The 18,947-nt window shown below is 46.8% G+C and overlaps 1 protein-coding gene across 1 annotated transcript; it reads right to left on the reverse strand.

Moving 5' to 3' along the window:
- Window positions 1–11,711: 11,711 nt before the first annotated feature.
- Window positions 11,712–18,135, reverse strand: CNPY3 (canopy FGF signaling regulator 3). The gene is made up of 6 exons (XM_083605560.1): window positions 17,832–18,135; window positions 15,789–15,912; window positions 14,789–14,885; window positions 14,556–14,678; window positions 13,652–13,769; window positions 11,712–12,819 (listed from the first exon to the last, which is right to left on the reverse strand). Exons 1-6 carry the CDS (start codon window positions 17,950–17,952, stop codon window positions 12,569–12,571), a joined length of 834 nt encoding a protein of 277 aa, XP_083461686.1. The 5' UTR covers window positions 17,953–18,135; the 3' UTR covers window positions 11,712–12,568.
- Between the last annotated feature and the right edge of the window lie 812 nt (window positions 18,136–18,947).

An 18,947-nucleotide genomic window follows, 5' to 3' on the forward strand; every position in this document is an offset into this window, starting at 1 on the left:
CGCCCCTTCGCCCATGCAGCTCGCCAATCAAATGCCGCAGCGCCGGGCACACCCCCTGCCGGGCCCCGCCTCTCTCCTCCCCCCACCTCTTGCGTGTGCACCGCCCCCCAGTCTACTGTTTCCAAGCCGGAGGGCGGCAGCTCAGCGGCTCGTGCTGCTTTGTCACCTGCACCCCTTGCGCACCTGCTCGAGGAAGCCCTATAAAGTATGTGTATGTGTGCAGGGGTGTCCACTTGAATAAAATATTGGGGAGGGGACAGGTAAGACCCGCTGGGCCCCCTCAAATATTTAATTGGGGGTGGGAGCGGGTTCCCCAGGAGTTGGATGTGTGCACGTAGATCACAGTTTTTAAGAAATGCAGCCAAGATCGAAAAAAGGAGGCGGCCTATGAACGCATTTGCAGGTGGGGGGGGGGGGACAGAATAAAATTGTAGAGTTGGAAGGGACCGTGAGGAATGCCTAGTTCGGCCCCTTGCAAAGCTGGAATTTGCAGCTGTTCCATATGGGCATGAGCCTGCAACCTTGGTGTTACCAGCAACATGCTCTAACCAACGAAGCTATCCAGGTTTCATTGGTTTTTGTCATGTATTTTGTGTTTTTAACTTCTGTTCTTATGCTGTGAACCAGGCTGGGATCTGTGGGTGAAGCAATGTATACAAATTAAATAAACAAATAATTTCTCCTTATGTATGTATGTATCCATTTCATAAGATGTCCATGCCGCTTGTTTCCGAAACAATAAAATTACTGCTCATTGCTTATTTAGCCATACGGCATGTCACAACCGTGCTAAAAACAAATTAACTCATACAACTTTTCTAAATTTCCCAGGGAAGGTAGACTCAATAAGAATGTATTCAGCAGGGGCCAAAAAGAATACAGTGAAGGCACCTGCCAGATTTCAGTAGGGAGGGAGTTCCAAAGTGCCGTTGATCTGAAAGTAAAGCCAAAAGTGGAGTGCACCTTTTCTTGACATTGGTTTGAACAGCCATTGTATCCTTTGTTCCACTAACTTACTGAGATCTAGTCCAAAAGCAGAATAAGGGGATAAGATTGTGCTGTCTCTGCCTACTGCAAATTGGTCTGAGATTGGAAACGAGCCCCTCTCATCACAAACAGATGCATTCCCATCCCTTTATTTCACAAATCTCCCACCTGCACAGCTTCCTGTGTTTCTTGTTTCTTAGGTGGCACAGGCCTCCTTTGTGTTTTGTATTTTTAAATACACAGAGATCACACAGAATATAGCCTGCATACAATTACTAATGACACTAGAAGTCAATTTACATTTATAGTCCATGTGGGTATGTCATGCGGTAGCAGTTGCTAAAAAAATAATAATGACAAGTGTTGCCTACTTCCTTTTGTTTCCAGAACTGCCTCGCTTATTTTTTGTTTTCCTTTCATGTTGCTAAAGACCTGCTCAGTTCTGTTTCTCTTCTGTGGCTTTGGTTCTTGGAAGAGAACGCTTGAGGAACTGGAGAAACCAAAAGGAAAGAAAAGAAAAATATTAGCATTGAGGGAGTGCCTTTGAATTATAGGAATACGAATCAGAACTGAAACAAGTTGAATAGGGAGGTTATGCAAAACACCAGCCCAGAGAGTCCTGTTGCAGCACCTTGATGAAGACTAACAAATTTATTATGGTTACAGATAGGTAGCCGTGTTGGTCTGCCATAGTCAAAACAAAAAAAAAATTTCCTTCCAGTAGCACCTTAAAGACCAACTAAGTTAGTTCTTGGTATGAGCTTTCGTGTGTATCTGAAGAAGTGTGCATGCACACGAAAGCTCATACCAAGAACTAACTTAGTTGGTCTTTAAGGTGCTACTGGAAGGAAAAATTTATTATGGCTTAAGTTTCCATGGACAATAGATAGATAGATTCATTAAGTGTTATCTGGATTTGCAGGTGCATATATGCCTGGTTGGGTAGAGGTGGGAATTGTAAGAAATGAGGTAAGAGAGAAATGGAACACAAGAAAGTACAGACGGTGATTTCTGATGGCAGATATCCGGCAGTGATAAGCCGATTAATACATACAATAAGCTAAGAATCCTTTGTCTCAGTTTGGTATACAAGTGATAGCACTGGGACTCTGAGGGTATTGTAGTTTAATGCTTTTACGTGGCAGCCTCCTTTTGAAGTTCCTTTGCTCCAGGATGGCTGCTTGAAAGTTATTTAAACCTTAAAGCATAGAGAAGGGGCAAAGCGTATTCCTGCCTCAGCAAGTTGCTTCCCATGTTAAGAGCTCTGAAATAAAATGTATGTTAATGACAGGAGTGCAGCAATGGGGGGAAAGGTGCTTATTGGAGGGAGATTTGCCCCCTGCACCCTCCTCCACCCATTATTGTAGTTCTACTGTTTCCAGGATTATTTGTGGAGCAGCCATGGGCTTTAAATGTGTGGTATATACACAGCCTGAGTTGTCAGAGTTGGGCCTGCCACAGGAGCTATTCCCCCTGCCCATATATCTGCAAAAAGGATCTGTCGCTGGTGGTTAGCAACGGTTTTAGGTTTGGGGTGATGTCTGTCAGCTTAGCACCAAAGGGCTGTGGGAGGCAAATGTTGTAATCCAGAAGGCACTGTAATAGTAACAGTAATTATTTGTACCCCACCCATCTGGCTGGGTTTCCCCAGCCACTCTGAGTGGCTTCCAACAAAGATTAAAAATACATCAAAATGTCACACATTAAAGACTTCCCTGAACAGGGCTGCCTTCAGATGTCTTCTAAACGTCAGGTAGTTGTTTATCTCTTTGACATCTGGTGGGAGGGCGTTCCACAGGGCGGGCGCCACTACCGAGAAGGCCCACTGCCTGGTTCCCTGTAGCTTAGTTTCTCGCAATGAGGGAACCGCCAGAAGGCCCTCAGCGCTGGACTTCAGCATACGGGCAGAACGATTGGGGTGGAGACGCTCCTTCAGGTATACTGGACCGAGGCCGTTTAAGGCTTTAAAGGTCAACACCAACACTTTGAATTGTGCTTGAAAACGTACAGGGAGCCAATGTAGGTCTGTCAAGACTGGGGTTATATGGTCTCAGCGGCCATCACCAGTCTAGCTGCTGCATTCTGGATTAGTTGTAGTTTCCAGGTCACCTTCAAATGTAGCCCCACATAGAGCGCACTGTAGATCATTAGACCACTGCTGATACATTTGAGTGGTTTCATCTGGGAAATGTGAGAGCCAAGTAAGTGGTGTTCTATTATGTTCTCTCTTTCGGGCCTGTCCTGTAGCTGTTTATTCCTGGGCACCAGCTCAGGCTTGCCAAACTTTCTTTTCACTTGGGCAAGTATTGTCGCTTGAAGGACGCCTGCTGTAAAAGCCTTAAGGTGTGAATCCTGTCCAAAGAATCTGAACAGCTGCGGCTGTTTTGTAGACAGTGGAGGTTGTTACATTTGGGCAAATGGTACATTGCCCCACTAACCTCACTCTGCCTCCAGCCAGCCACCCTGTGCCTTGCCTTCCTTCTTTCTCACAACTAAGTCAATGATTTTGGTCCTTTTGGCCTCCCTGCGATCTTAATGTGCATTAGAAAGCTGCCACTGACCATAGCCAATGGATTTTGTGATGTGTTCTGGGTGGAACCATGTAAGTGTTCATCGTGCCCAGTGGGCTTCCTATGTAAATGTTTATGGCTATAAATGCACACACGTACATTCCATATTTTATTTCTGTACACCTTGTTTGGTTATCCCTTGAATGTAATGCGCTTTAGAGATTCTGCAATGAAACAAATCGAGGGGTGCCAATATGCCCATTGTTTGCCCTCTCTCTTTGGCAGCCTTTAAGGAGCTGGCAAAACATTTGTCAAGCATATTTGTTTGCGGCCGCCGAGACCATAAAACACCGGACTTGAAAGACCTACACTGGCTCCCAGTACGTTTCCGAGCACAATTCAAAGTGTTGGTGTTGACCTTTAAAGCCCTAAACGGCCTCAGTCCAGTATACCTGAAGGAGCGTCTCCACCCCCATTGTTCTGCCTGGACGCTGAGGTCCAGCTCCGAGGGCCTTCTGGTGGTTCCCTCACTGCGAGAAGCCATGTTACAGGGAACCAGGCAGAGGGCCTTCTCAGTAGTGGCACCCGCTCTGTGGAGTGCCCTCCCACCAGATGTCAAAGAGAAAAATAACTACCTGACATTTAGAAGACATCTGAAGGCAGTCCTGTTTAGGGAAGCTTTTAATGATTAATAGGTTATTGTATTTTAGTGTTTTGTTGGAAGCCGCCCAGAGTGGCTGGGGAGGCCCAGCCAGATGGGCGGGGTATAAATAATAAATTATTATTATATAAATTATTATGGAAGATGGGCACAATGGGAGGATGGCTGGGTAATATGCACATTGCTTTTCACTGTCAAGGCTGCATCCAGATGACAGTTTCTACCAGTGGCTACAGCGGCAAAGCCCGTGTCTTGCAAGGTTCCATATTACAACCGCCATTGTCAACTGCACCAGCCCTGACGACGCTACCAATTTGTTGGGCTGGCGCAGCACCTGTGCCTTCGAAGGCACCAAATCCACGCACTCGACATTTGCAGAAACCCTCTTCCTGGAAGCGGCTTTTTAAAAACAAGGTGCTCATTCAAAACTGGTTAATGCATGATGTGATCCCTGTTTGCTTCAAGCACACACAACCAATATGGAGGTAGAATTCACCTGGATTTGACCCCTCTCTCAAGTTGATGCCCGAACAGCTCCCGCTGCCTTAGAGACCAGGGCCCTCTTCCAGCTTTGAGAGGGTCAACCTTTGCTCGTTTGGCAGCAACATTTTGTTTAATATTTGAATGGGGGGGGGGGAGCTGGGGATCAAGGTGAACCTGCATCATCAAGGAAGAGGCAAGAGTTGGCAAGAATCGGGAAAGAGATGACAAAACCACCGATGTGAAACGAAGTGTGTTGTTTATTTAACAAAAGCAACTGGGCAAAAATGTGTTGTGAAACCCAGCGGCCGCTATTTAAACAGCGACAATGTTTGCTGCCGGCACAACCCTACCAGTTTCCAATGAGAAAAATAAGACACATTGGCTGTAGTGATGTCCTGAGAGATGGTTGGGGGGGGGGCGATCGAGGAGGGATAGAACTCGTGCTTTTTGCATCAAAAAGGTCCCAGGTTCAATCCCTGGCAAATCCAGATTTAAAAAATAAAATAAGGCTCACATGGCAGGTGATGGAAGATCTGCTGTGATGAAAGATTAACAAGGGGTTAGATGTATGGAAGTGAGAGCTGGACCATAAAGAAGGCTGATCGCCGAAGAATGGATGCTTCTGAATTATGGTGCTGGAGGAGACTCTTGAGAGTCCCATGGACTGCAAGAAGATCAAACCTATCCATTCTTAAGGAAATCAGCCCTGAGTGCTCACTGGAAGGACGGATCCTGAAGCTGAGGTTCCAATACTTTGGCCACCTCATGAGAAAATAAGACTGTGTTGAGAAGACCCTGGAAAAGACCCTGATGTTGGGAAAGATGGAGGGCACAAGGAGAAGGGGACGACAGAGGACGAGATGGTTGGACAGTGTTCTCGAAGCTCCCAGCATGAGTTTGACCAAACTGCGGGAGGCAGTGGAAGACAGGAGGGCCTGGCGTGCTCTGGTCCATGGGGTCACTAACAGTCGGACACGACTAAACGACTAAACAACAACAACAACAGATCGGTGTGGGGAAGCTTAAACCCAGGGGTCAGGTCTAGACAGGCCTCTTAATATAGCTCTTAGGAACACCCTGTCCCCAGACCACATAACTCACTGCACCCTTGTTGACTGGTTTTGCCTGATTAGAAGGTGCCCTTGAACTTTGCTAATGCTTTTTTGCTTGCCTGGACAGAGGAGTGTGTGTGTGTGTGTGTGTGTGTGTGTGTGTGTGTGTGTGTATAAAAGTGAATGTACAAAGGTAACCTTTACCCTTGTTGCTCCGCCCCCACTCTTGCCTCTGGCTCTGCCCACCACAGGTTGCCCAGAAGGGAGTACTGCAAAACGTTGCACGGCCAAGCAGTTCCACGTGGTGTGATGCAGCCTCCTGTGAAATCAAACCTTGAGCACAAGTGCAATGGCTTCTCTATTATATGAACCGCTTGAGAGGGCAGGGAATGCATAACAACCCTTTGAGCTTGGTGTTGGTTTTTGGTTGCAGAGCCAAGAATTGAATAATAAGTGAAACCTAAAGTATATTCAGCCACCATCAGGGTTTCTGATTCACCTCCCTTAAATCAGAGGTCAAGTTCTAGGGCTCCTGTATTTGAGATTACGGCACCTGCAGCTTTTTCTTCTTCTTACCCCTGTAACATTTGCTGGGGGGGAAAGAAAGACAGGCTTCTGTCAATGGAGCATAGTTTAAAATCATTATAACAGCATTATTTTCACCTAAAGGCAATTTTCATATATATATTATTTTTAAAAAATCAAAGTTAGGCACATGTCATTAACGTAACTGTCATGAACACCAAGTAATAGTGTTAACAATTCCACATGGGTAATGCTGACTTTATGATAATAAATATGAAAACCATCCTTATAAACTATGAAAGTTGTTCAGTTATAATGACTGTTTCCTCAAATCTACCATGGTTTAATACATTGGGATGTTTACTGGCTCTTCAATGTAATTGGATTTGACAAGATTTGTGCCATGTTCTGCCTACAGTCTCAGCCTGGCAGGGCGCACGTGCCTGCTTCTGTTGCACCTGATATGGTGACTTTGTCTGGAATTGTACAAATATTGTTATTTTAAAAACATTTTTTCAGCTATTCGTTGGGAAATCTTGATTAAAAAATTAAAAGTTCTCACCGAAGGGGCATTCAGAAACAAGGTGGTCATCAAATAATCCGAGCATTGCATAAAAAGCTTCCAGAAGCTATATATATCTGCATCTATATATAAATATAATAACAGATCAAAGCAGATTTGAGCAATTCAGAAGGCGTTTCCACCGCACAAAGCCTCCTGTTTCAAACTGATCCCACATTTGTTTTCACATAAAGTATAATCTGCGACAAACAGCTTTTGCAAGCAAAAGACGTGTCTGTGAGTCAAGCAGCAAAAAGTCTCACTAAAAGTCTCATTAAAAAAATAAATATACTTAGTATGAAGTCATTTTACATGACACTACCTGACTAGCTGGAAATGCCCACTGCAAGACACAGCTGCAAATCTGGCATCAAGAGATGTAGAATATTACGTAGCTCTTATGGGAGTGTGTTGTTGTTTTTATTTAACTGAACAAAAAGACCAGGAAGAGAAACTACTGCAGGGAGAGCCAAACTAGGTGACATTATGAGATTCCAAGTTACTCTGTGGATGTTAATCATGAAGGCATAGGTTTCTGTTGCTGGGCACAGAATGTTTGTATTTTGCTTAACATGTCACACAAGTCTTGACTTTTGGTGCACTGGGAGAGCAGTCTGTTTCTTGCTCCACATTCCTGCCTCTCTGGTCAAGACAGCATCTGCCCTTGCTCTTCTCTAACTGGTTTCATACGAACCCTCACTCACAGGCTATTTGTCCACTGGACACTGGGATGGGGGAGTGTTTTCCAGCCCCAAAGCCCCATCGCCTTCTGGGCAAGCTTGGCCGGCTTGCTCCTGCAAGCGATCTCATTCAGGCACACAAGTGGCTACAGCAGCCCGTTACTGTACAGAAATCTTTCGCTTGGCGTGCGAGTGAGAAGCCATCAGCTGCTTTTTAGACTCAACCTCAAAAATGCTTCTTGCTTTTGCAGATACTAGAGGAAAACATTAGAACGACCCCAACAAAGAGCTCCTAAAACTGTGACAAGCCAAGATATGGGAATTTACATGAATGGAGACATTTGCCTTTCAACAGTTGAACACCAGAAGACACATTTTTAGAGCTACGATTCCCCTGATTGATAAAATAGGGGAAGGGGGTTCAACCACCAAGAGACTCTGAACAGCCACCATAGTCTTATACTAATTTATACACAAAGCATGATGTACTCCTAACATTGAGTGGGAGGGAGAGTACTTTACCTTTCCCCCCAATGGTTTGAGAAAATGGTGCTTTGGTCATTCCCTCCTGTTTTCGTGTGTTTGAATGCCATATGTTGGCTTAACAGCAGTACATGTGACAAGGATCCAGGGGTCTTGGTGGACTACAAGCTTAACATGAGTCAACAGTGCGCTGCTGCTGCTGCAGCAGCAAAAAAAACTAATGCTATTCTAGGGTGTATCAACTTAAGTATAGTGTCCGTATCAACGGAAGTAAAAGGTAAAGGGACGCAGGTGGCTCTGTGGTCTAAACCACTGAGCCTCTTGGGCTTGTCAATTGGAAGGTCGGCAGTTCAAACCCACTCAACGGTGGTGAGCTCCCGTTGCACTGTCCCAGCTTCTGCCAACCTAGCAGTTCGAAAGCACACCAGTGCAAGTAGATAAGGAGGTACCATTGCGGTGGGAAGGTAAACAGCGTTTCCGTGCTGATTTCTGTCAGTGTTCCATTGCGCCAAAAGCGGTTTAGTCATGCTGACCACATGACCCGGAAAGCTGGCTGTGGACAAATGCCGGCTCCCTCGGCCTGAAAGTGAGATGAGCGCTGCACCCCTTAGTCGCCTTTGACTGGATTTAACCATCCAGGGGTCCTTTACTTTTACATTTTTACCATGGATGCTTTAGCTGAGACTCCTGCATTGCAAGGGGTGGGACTAGATGACCCTTGGTCCCTTCCAACTCTATGATTAAAGAGGTTGAAAATGACCCTAAGAACAGTCAGCTAGATCTTGGCAATGGCTCATCTGATGATTTGTTACAGCGTCCTGTTCTCTGAGTGGCCAACCAAATGCCTGCAGAAAACCCACTAGGAGGACCAGAGCAAAAGAGCATTCTCCCCTCTATGGTTTCCACTAATTGATATGATAATCCATCTGGTTATGATAAGCGCTGTTATTTAACCTTCAGAAGCTGTGCCTGAGTTTGCTTCTCTGCCCCCTCTTCCCTCCCCATCTCTTTTCCCTTACGTGTCATGTCTTTTCAATTGTAACTCTTATCTTAAATGCATCTGCCACAGCTGCAACGAAACATGTCTCTCCCGTATCAGTCTTTACAGCCACAGTAGACACTGTAACTCTCCAATGGCTTGGTTTTACCCCTGATGGCACACTCTTCCACTGTCTCTTGGAACGAGACAGACGCCAGCCGAAGGAAAATACAGCAAACATTTCGAACACATTTGGTCACTTGTATTGAACATCTGTTGGAGCTTCTCAAGAGGATAGTTTTAACCTCTTGCCAAAAGAGAAAAGGAGGGCTAACGGGGCCTCCTTGGAGAAGATAATCTACAGCCTGGGAACCAAGGTCCTACCCGTAGTTACACCAAGGCTATGGTGTAGGGCTTGCATTTCCAATCTCACTAGCACCGTCTGTTGCTTATTCCATAAATGGTTTTGCTTCCTTTCCCTCCACTTGCGCTGGCTGCCAGAATGCCAGGGACTGAGGCAGGTGCCACAATGGGCATACGCAGGTGCTGAACCTTGCATGCACAGTCAGGCATCTCTTTTTGCAAGCACCACACCTGCAAGGAGTTTATCACAGGAAGATGTTCACCCCAAATATACACAACACACTCACTGGAAATAAAGAACACAGAATGAGTTTCTGCCTTGATTTCCAAACGCCTTTGGAGAGCGGGACAGATGAGATAATTCAGAGAACAAAGCGTATATGGGGTTAACCTCTCCAGCTACCTTGGAATTGAAAAGGTTGACCCATAATAATAATAATAATTTTATTTATACCCCGCCCTCCCTGACCAGAGCTGGGCTCAGGGCGGCTAACACCAATAAAATTACAATAAAAATATAATTGGGGGGGGGGACACACAATTTAAAATACAGGTTAAAATGCAATTTAAAATGCAGCCGCATCTTAAAAGTAGCCCATGGATCAAAACTGTACGGGGAGGGAAAATATAAGGGTCAGACTGAGTCCAAACTAAACGCCAGGTGGAACAGCTCTGTCTTGCAGGCCCTGCGGAAAGATGTCAAGTCCCGCAGGGCCCTAGTCTCTTGTGACAGAGCGTTCCACCAAGTCGGGGCCAGTACTGAAAAGACCCTGGCCCCAGTTCAGAAAGTTGGCTGATTTTAACAACGAATTCCTGTATCCCTCCTTACGAAAGGGCACATGGATTTGTTTTACATTCATATGATTAGAGAGTTATTTGCTGGATTGCCGTGTTATGTTTTGAAGTGATTATTTGCCACCATAATGATGTGTTGGTTTCCTTTTTTGTCGTTCTTTTTGTAGTCACTTAGAGCATTGCTTATATCAAAAAGCAGCATACAAATCTAAATAAAGAAATAATAAACATTAGAGGACTTTAAAAAAAAAACCCAGACTGCTCCCTCCTGCCTCTGATCCATAGCTGGTAGGTGGCATGGGACTCACATTATGTCATAAATGTGACTGCAATTATAAAAACTTGCAGTTTCTAAAACATATAGGAAATAGATGAGAAAAAAGAATAAATAGTTAACTGGGATATGCAGGGAAAAAGAAAGAGAACAAATTTATGGAACCGCAGAAGGAGAGGGAGGGAAGTGGGAGATTTAAGATATAAGAATTCTTTTCTTTTCTTTTGCCGAAATGTTTATTTGTTATAATTAAAAACCATGAATAGAACTTTAAAAAAGAACTGTGACTGCAAAATTCAGCACCTTGTATGTCCAAAAGCCGTAATCATACACTTCTGCAATAAAGGTAAAGGTACCCCTGATCATTAGGTCCAGTTGTAGCCGACTCTGGGGTTGCGGCGCTCATCTCGTTTTATTGGCCGAGGGAGCCGGCATACAGCTTCTGGGTCATGTGGCCAGCATGACTAAGCCGCTTCTGGCGAACCAGAGCAGCACACGGAAACGCCGTTTAGCTTCCCGCCAGAGCGGTACCTATTTATCTACTTGCACTTTGACGCGCTTTCAAACTGCTAGGTTGGCAGGAGCAGGGAACAAGCAATGGGAGTTCACCCCGTTGCGGGGATTTGAACCACCGACCTTCTGATCAGCAAGTCCTAGGCTCTGTGGTTTAACGCTCCAGGTATATGGACAAAAGACATATAGGACAGGAAAGGCTGTTTGCTTAAGAGGAAGTGCAGAAGAAGCAGCACACGGTGAATTGCAGGAAAGCTCTCCTAAGTATTCAACACAGAAAATGACCTTTAACTGAACGTCCAACTTTTAGACTGGCAGGTATTTGCTGGGGACAGTGCCTATCTCTTTAAAAAGCTCTGACAAAAATGAGAATGGACTGAGTTGCCCTTTAAAAAGCCTTGAGACTGCCAGCTGCTGGTCTACTTGCCCAGCCAAGGAATGTAAGAAACTGCTTTATATGGAGTCAGACCACTGGTCCCTCTCACAGAGTGGCCATCTACACCAGGGGAAGCCAACCTTTTAGGATTTTTGAGCAAGCGCTGCAGACACACATGCGCCCGTCGGTTCCTTCTTCACTGGATCAGTCTGGCTCCCCAGAATAGATCACTTTCCCAGAACCTGGTTCCAGCAGAATTAACTTGAGCCTTGAAAAGATCACACAGCTGAAAAGGGAATAAAGCATCACTCTTCCAACTTCCTCCTTCTGCTCTATGTATTTTCCAAGGGAGAAACAAAGGTTATTATGACTGTACTGCAACCTTTTCCTCAAAAGATTCACAAAGGTAAATACTCAAATAGCAGTGCGGGGAAAGCAAGCCAGTGGAAGGGCCGGATGGAGCACAAATTACTCAAAAACTCTTTTATTTTCACTCTTTGCAGGACTTATGGAAACAGGAAGAATGTTCATCGCAGCAACAGAAAGCACATGTTTCTAAGGGAGGGGAGGCAAGAGAAACACACCAGCAACCTGCAAGTTCTCTCCTGACTGGAGCAACTGCAGGAAATGATCCATTAAGGTGAGGAGTATTTCAAAAACAAAACAAAACAAACCAACAAAAATATATCGCAACAGAAGCACAGTGCCCTTACACAAATAGTACCTTCGCCCTTATTTCCCTCCAAGCAAACGCAGTGATCTGCATGATGAAAAGAAGGACTTTCCAAAAAATCGACTTAGGGAATGTACCAAGTTGAGAGCCTGCTACACTGGCTATAGAGAGGTTGTCATGGCTTCAGTCAAATGGGCTGGAGAGGCGAGCTGCCTTGCAACCCAACCTGGATCTCTTACAACTTTCTCCTTACCTTCCACCTGCCCCCCCCCCCAGTTGCGTTTAGCAGATCAAAGCTCGTGGAGGTGAGGGTCAACTGATGAAAGCAGCGGGCTCAGTTTTTGAACACCAGCCACGCAGACTTAGGGAGCCAGTCCTTCAGGCCCTCCTTCTGCCTGGCTTGCTCCTCTAAGCAGGCAAGGGGCTAGCTGGGTTCGGCCCCCCCTGCACCTGCGATGAGACACCATAACACTGGGTGGCTAAAGTTCGAAAGGCCACGGTCCTTGCCCGTCAGGAACAGCCTGGCACTTCCCCCTCGAGGAAGCTGAGAAATCTCCATCTTGCAACTCGGGTGGGCGAAAGCAGTTCTCAGTGGCCTGAATACAAGCTTGCGAGTCCACGCGAGGAAAAGCATTGGTGGCTGGCACCTAGCCTACAGTTCGTCCAGCCTGTGTGAGAGCGGAGCCTCCTTCCCAGCATCCTTTGCTTCATCCTGCTCCTCTGATTGGTCAGGGACCTCTTGGACACTCGCTTTCTCACCCTCCCCTTCTTGCCCTGCTTTGTCCTTGCCGCTCTTTTTGCTTTTTGAAGCCTTCTTGCCTTTGCCCTCCTTCTTCTTAGACTTCTTCGGCCTTGAACTTGCCACGTCCCCTTTCTTGCCAGCCCACTTCTCTGTCAGGCAGCCTGGAGAGAGGAGAGGGGTGGAAAAAGGAGACTATGGGATTTTGCAATGCCTCCACTCCTCCCTCTGCGCATAATTCCAGTCGCCATTCCCATGCTTCCACTTGCCACCTAATTTATTTAGATAAAGTTTCCATTCAGTTTAGGTTACTAGTGAGTACATCTGGTGGTATCATCCAGTTGTTTTTGTTGGACTCCGGGTCCCATCAGCCCCAGCCAGCATGGTGGTGGATGATGGGAATTGGAGTCCAACAGCATCTGGAGGGCAGCACATTGACTATGACTTGGTGAATAGAAAACCTGGGCCAAAATCATTGCTTTCAGCCACTGACCTCACAAGCTAGCCTTGGGTCAGTCACGACCCCTCGGCTCTCAATGTGCTGTTGTGAGGGTAAAAAAATACAAGGGAAGGAAAGCAACAAGCAGCTCCAAGCTCTGTGGACTACAGGCAAGTTAGAAATGTGATAAATTAATGTGAGGACTACAGTGCCCATCATTCCTGACCGCTGGCCATGATGGCTGGGGTTGATGGGAGTTGAAGTCCAACAACACCTGGGGCGGATATTCCCCATTCCTGACTGAAAACCATCTGGATGGTTCTGTGGTGACCATTTTGCACAGTGGTTCCGTTCCCAGCCCCCACGTACATTGGCGGAGCACGCATAAGCCCAGTCTGCCCAACCCCCGCCCCACGTTCCACCCTCTTCCACATCCAATAGGACCTGCACATCGGCGGCCACATGTTAACTGAATGTGCCTATAATGGCCGCCGCCCATACACATATCCCTGGACCCCAATAACAAGGCCTGCCACTTCCCAGGAAACATAACTCACTGGTGTCTTTTCCTTTCAAGACGTGGTTTGCACAGAGAAACTGGGAAATGTCTTCTTCCTGATGGTTCCGGTACCAGTCTTCGATCACATCTTCAAATTCCTCCACCATTACCTCACACTAAGAGAGAGAGAGATAGAAATCCCCCTTCAAACATCTACTTGTGGTGTTTTCAACCACACCGGTAGGTCTGCACACATTGCCACAGCTTCATCGCCACTGCAAATGAACCCTAGCTTGGCTGTGACAAAGCCGCATTACATTTAGATTTCACCTGGCCTCAGAGTCCAGCAATGCAGGGGGATCAGACCAGGTGACCCTCCCTTCCAACTCTACAACTCTATAAATTCAAAGTGGCATGAAAAGGATCCCCCAGCAGCCTGTCATCTAACCACGGATCACCAGACCTGCCTTGCTTCAGCTAGGTCAGGCACCCCCAAACTTGGCCCTCCAGAATTTTTTGGAACTACAACTCCCATCATCCCTGACCACGGGTCCTGTTAGCTAGGGATGATGGGAGTTGTAGTCTCAAAACATCTGGAGGGCCGAGTTTGGGGGTGCCTGAGCTAGGTTATGCACTAGTTTTCCACCCCCACCAATATCCATGAAAATGTACCTTTGGAACACACCCTAAAAATGTGATTGACAGGCCAGTGGTTTCAGCATTAGATGCAGAATTCTCGCTTTCAGTTCTCCCGTTCGAAAGGAGAATCCTCTAGGACAGCCTTCACCCATCTGGGGCTCCCTGGATGCCTTGGGCTGATGGGAATTGTAGTCCAAAACATCCAGAGAGGCCCAGATTGGTGAAGGTGCTCTAGGAGATCAATCAGGAGCTCCAGTTACTTGGAACTGCTGTGCCGCCATCAGTCATGTGGCCTTCACAAAGTGTGAAGCCAAGGGCTGTACCTGCTTCTTTAGATCGGCCACTTCCGCAGAGGTTTCATTCCACAGCTCATAAGGGATGTCCATCACCACCTTCACTCCTTTGTGTACCAAGTTATGCAGTGTTTCAAAGGTCTCAGACATACCCTAAAAGGAAGTGAGAGAGTTCAGAGGTGTATCCTGGAAGAGCCAAGACAGGCAAAGAAAACAAAAAGCAGAAAAGTAGCTCTTAAAAAAAATCCCGAGACACTGCAAACCTTTGCAAATCTGTTGCTTCCCGTTCTCTCTTTGTGCAGGTTGTATTCCAAAAGCCTCTTGCAGATGTTTTCTGTCACTTCAATAAGGCGAATGTCCCTGCAGGCAAAAAAAGCGTATTTGTGAGTGGCAAGATCTCTATATGAGTGTCCAATGACACAAGTATAAAATAGCAGCTGGTAGAATGTACCTCAGCACTTTATCAACTCACAATTTACTGCTTGAGATCAATTTCCATGTGTTATGGGACTTCGCTAGTAAGTGCTTATGAATCTGGAATGTAGCTTTCCAGCAAAACTATGAAAATGTGCCTTTCCACAGTCTCAATCAATAGACAGTGTATATGCATACACCCATGGGATTTCACCCCACATAATCTGTGAGTTACCTGTCCTACCTTTTTCGAAACACAATATAACATTGAGGACTAGAACATAGCTGTCAACCTTCCCTTTTTTAAATGGAAAATTCCCTTATTCCAGCGCTGTTTCCTGCTGCTATCCCGGATTGTTAGCTATCCTGTAGACTGTCCCTGGGACAGGTGAGGCTGCTGATCCCTTATTTTCAAATCTGAAAGTTGACAGCTATGGACTAGAAACACAAAACACAATAAGAACTAGGCACATATAAGAATAGGACCTAAAGCATCTAATTATGTATGTTAGTTCCACCAAATTTCAGTGGGACTTAGGGTGTTCAATCTTTACTGAAAGGTCACTTTTTTTGCCTGCATGTTGGGGGAGTCCTATAAATTGCATACTGCACAACCAAAGAGCTCAATTAATCCTGCAGAAGGAATAAGAAACCTTCCTTCCTTGCAGGAACGGATGGCAAGTGACTTATGGGTGTGACTTTTTTTGCATTTTATATCCTGGCAGACAAAAGTAAGATTCAGGAGAGTTAACACCCTCTATTAATTACTTACTGACCAAGATATCGCAATAATGTACAAGGTGAAGAACGGCTGCCTCCAAGGGTCTCTCAACAGCCTCATTCACTTACGATTTTGTGTACTTGATTTTGGATCCCTTGCCATCCAAAAAGCCGTACTTCGTGTCAATCACCTCCTTGGTCTTGCCAGTTTCATCGAAGGAGGATTTCAGTTCCAAAGCCACGTACTTGCACACTAAGGACAGAAAAGAACCAGTTAGTAACCACTCACATATTTTAATTGGTGATCAAAAGGCAGTAGGTAAGCAGATAACAGAGTTTACAGTGCAGGCCATATTGAAATAAAACAATGGTGTATATTTGGAGAGCAGGGAGGTGGGTGGCGCTGTAGGTTAAACCACAGAGCCTAGGACTTGCCGATCAGAAGGTTGGCGGTTCGAATCCCTGTGATGGGGTGAGCTCCCGTTGCTCAGTCCCTGCTCCTGCCAACCTAGCAGTTTGAAAGCACATCAAAGTGCAAGTAGATAAATAGGTACCGCTCTGGCAGGAAGGCGAATGGCGATTCCGTGCGCTGCTCTGGTTCACCAGAAGCGGCTTAGTCATGCTGGCCACATGACCCAGAAGCTGTACGCCGGCTCCCCGGCTCCCTCGGCCAATAAAGTGAGATGAGCATCGCAACCCCCGAGTTGGCCACGACTGGACCTAATGGTCAGGGGTCCCTTTACCTTTATATATTTGGAGAAAATAAGGCAGGGATAGGAAACCTGTTGGGATTAAAAATCCCATCATTTTTGACCACTGGCTGTGCTGGCTGGGGCTGACAGCAGTCTTCCAGATGATGTTGGATTCATCAGCCTCAGCCAGCCTAACGGTCAGGGATGATCCCCAATAACAGTGCAGCAGGTTGAAGGCAGCTCTAACCCTCTACCTAAATACCACTCCGGCTTTCACTTCAGTGAACCTCTTCTGCAACTTCCGGCTCATAGTTCTCTCTGTTCCTCTTTAACTTGTTAAGTTCCATTTTTAGTGACAAGGCGCTTTTCAGATCCCCTTTTCACTCTTGACAGCCTTACCTTATATAAGTGCCCCTGCATAAGCTAGTCCACCTGTACGCCTGTCATTGTTTCGTGCTGGAAGTCCTTCGCCAAAGGAGGGGAACCTGTGGTCCCCCAGAAGCTGTCAGACTCCAACCCCCAACAGCCACAGCCAGTATCAAGAAAGATCTGGGATCATGGTAGTTGTCACCCAGTAAAATACTGAGTGTCGCCGATTCCCCATCATTTTACCTATAACCTTATATAGTGACGTCTGCGGCTGGGCAATATGTGGTTTTCAACATAGGAAGCTTCATTACTCCAAGTCAGACCACTGGTCCATCTTGCTCAGTACTGTCTACACTGACTACTCCAAGATTTCAGGCAGGGAGTCTCTCCCAGACCTACCTGGAGATGCCAGCGGGGACTGAACACACCTTGGAGCTTCTGCTTGCAAGGCAGACGCTCTGCCATTGAGCTACAGCCTTTCTCCATAGGAAGCTTCAGCCCCCTGTTTTTGACTACCCCTTTCCCTCTCCCTTTACAGTGGTACCTCGGGTTACATACACTTCAGGTTACAAACTCCGCTAACCCTGAAATAGTACCTCGCGTTAAGAACTTTGCCCGAGGTACCACTATTTTATTTTGGGCATTTGTGGCCCCACCCTTCAGCCAAAAAGGCTCCCAACTGCAGGCTTTTCTTCTTCATCATCGTCATCATTCTATGACCTTTTAAATGTGTTTGTGGGAGGGGTGGGAGTTATTGGTTTGTTTTGCTTCTGTTCTTGCTATTATTATTATTATTATTATTATGCTGTGAACCACCCTGAGATCTCTGGATGAAGGGTGGTATAATTATTATTATTATTTATTTATACCCCGCCCATCTGGCTGAGTCTCCCCAGCCACTCTGGGCAGCTCCCAATCAAATGTTAAAAACAGTACTGTACATGCAAAGGTAATAAATGAAGAATAATAATAATAATAATAATTCACACGACACGAAAGGAAAGAGGAGCAGGGAGGGATGAGGAAAATCAAAACTCAGGCGCCGATTTCTTCCCTCCCCCCACAGCTCTGCAATAACGTTCTTTTGGGGGGGGGGGCTTCCCTTTCTCACCTTCGCATTTGCTGGGCAGCTTGACCCACTCGCTGTCCTCGGCAATGGCCCCGCCGCGCCCAGGCGCCGGGCCTACCAGCAGCGCGAGCCAGAGCGCGACGGCGGGACCCCAGGGAGCCATGGAGGGAGGAAGAGACCCCCGCGAGAGGCCGCCACGCCGCCACAGCCCTCCAGAGCGCGCACCGCGCTTCCGGGAACCTCCCCCCTTTCCCTTTCCCGCAGCGTAGCTATAACAACCGGAGCCCTCGGCCAATGGCGTCCGGGAACGTGTCACGCCGAGGCCAACAGGCCGGCGCGAGGCGCCCGGTCTTTTGAGATGTCAGCCAATCAGGAGCGGGAGAGGGTAGGGATGCTCTCTCGCTTCTCCAATGGAGCAGCTTCGCTTTCCCCGCAGGTCAGCCAATGGGCGTGTCGTCAACGCTGTCCTGTGATTGGTGCTCGCCTCCGTTCGTCTCGGCCCTGGAATGCTCACTCCATTCAATTTTTGTAAAAAACAGCATTCACAAATATTGGGCGCAGGTATAGCGCCGGAGGTGGGGATGGAGAGTAGGGAGAATGCTCCTCTCATCCTTATTCAGATTTTCCATTTATCCAGTTCCAGAGCGGTGGTTCTTTTACTTTGCGTTCTCAGGCTGCGATCCTGTGTTGTCATTTACATGGGGATAAGTTGGCTCCAACTCAGTGGGATAAGGTAAAAGGTAAAGGACCCCTGGACGGTTAAGTCCAGGCAAAGGCGACTATGGGGTTGTTGTGCTCATCTCTGACTAAACCGCTTCTGGCGTGACATATATAGGGTCTGTGCTGTTACTTTTTAATGACATTCTATGCTGCCCATCGAATGTCATTCTATGTTGCCCATCAGGACGCGGGTGGCGCTTTGGGTTAAACCACAAAGCCTAGGACTTGCCGATCAGGTCGGCGATTTGAATCCCCGCGACGGGGTGAGCTCCCGTTGCTCGGTCCCTGCTCCTGCCAACCTAGCAGTTCGAAAGCACATCAAAAGTGCAAGTAGATAAATAGGTACCGCTCCGGCAGGAAGGTAAACGGCGTTTCCGTGCGCTGCTCTGGTTCGCCAAAAGCGGCTTAGTCATGCTGGCCACATGACCCGGAAGCTGT

This window comes from Podarcis filfolensis, assembly GCF_964270895.1.
Source record: "Podarcis filfolensis genome assembly, chromosome: 3".
In the NCBI taxonomy this organism is placed as follows: domain Eukaryota; kingdom Metazoa; phylum Chordata; class Lepidosauria; order Squamata; family Lacertidae; genus Podarcis; species Podarcis filfolensis.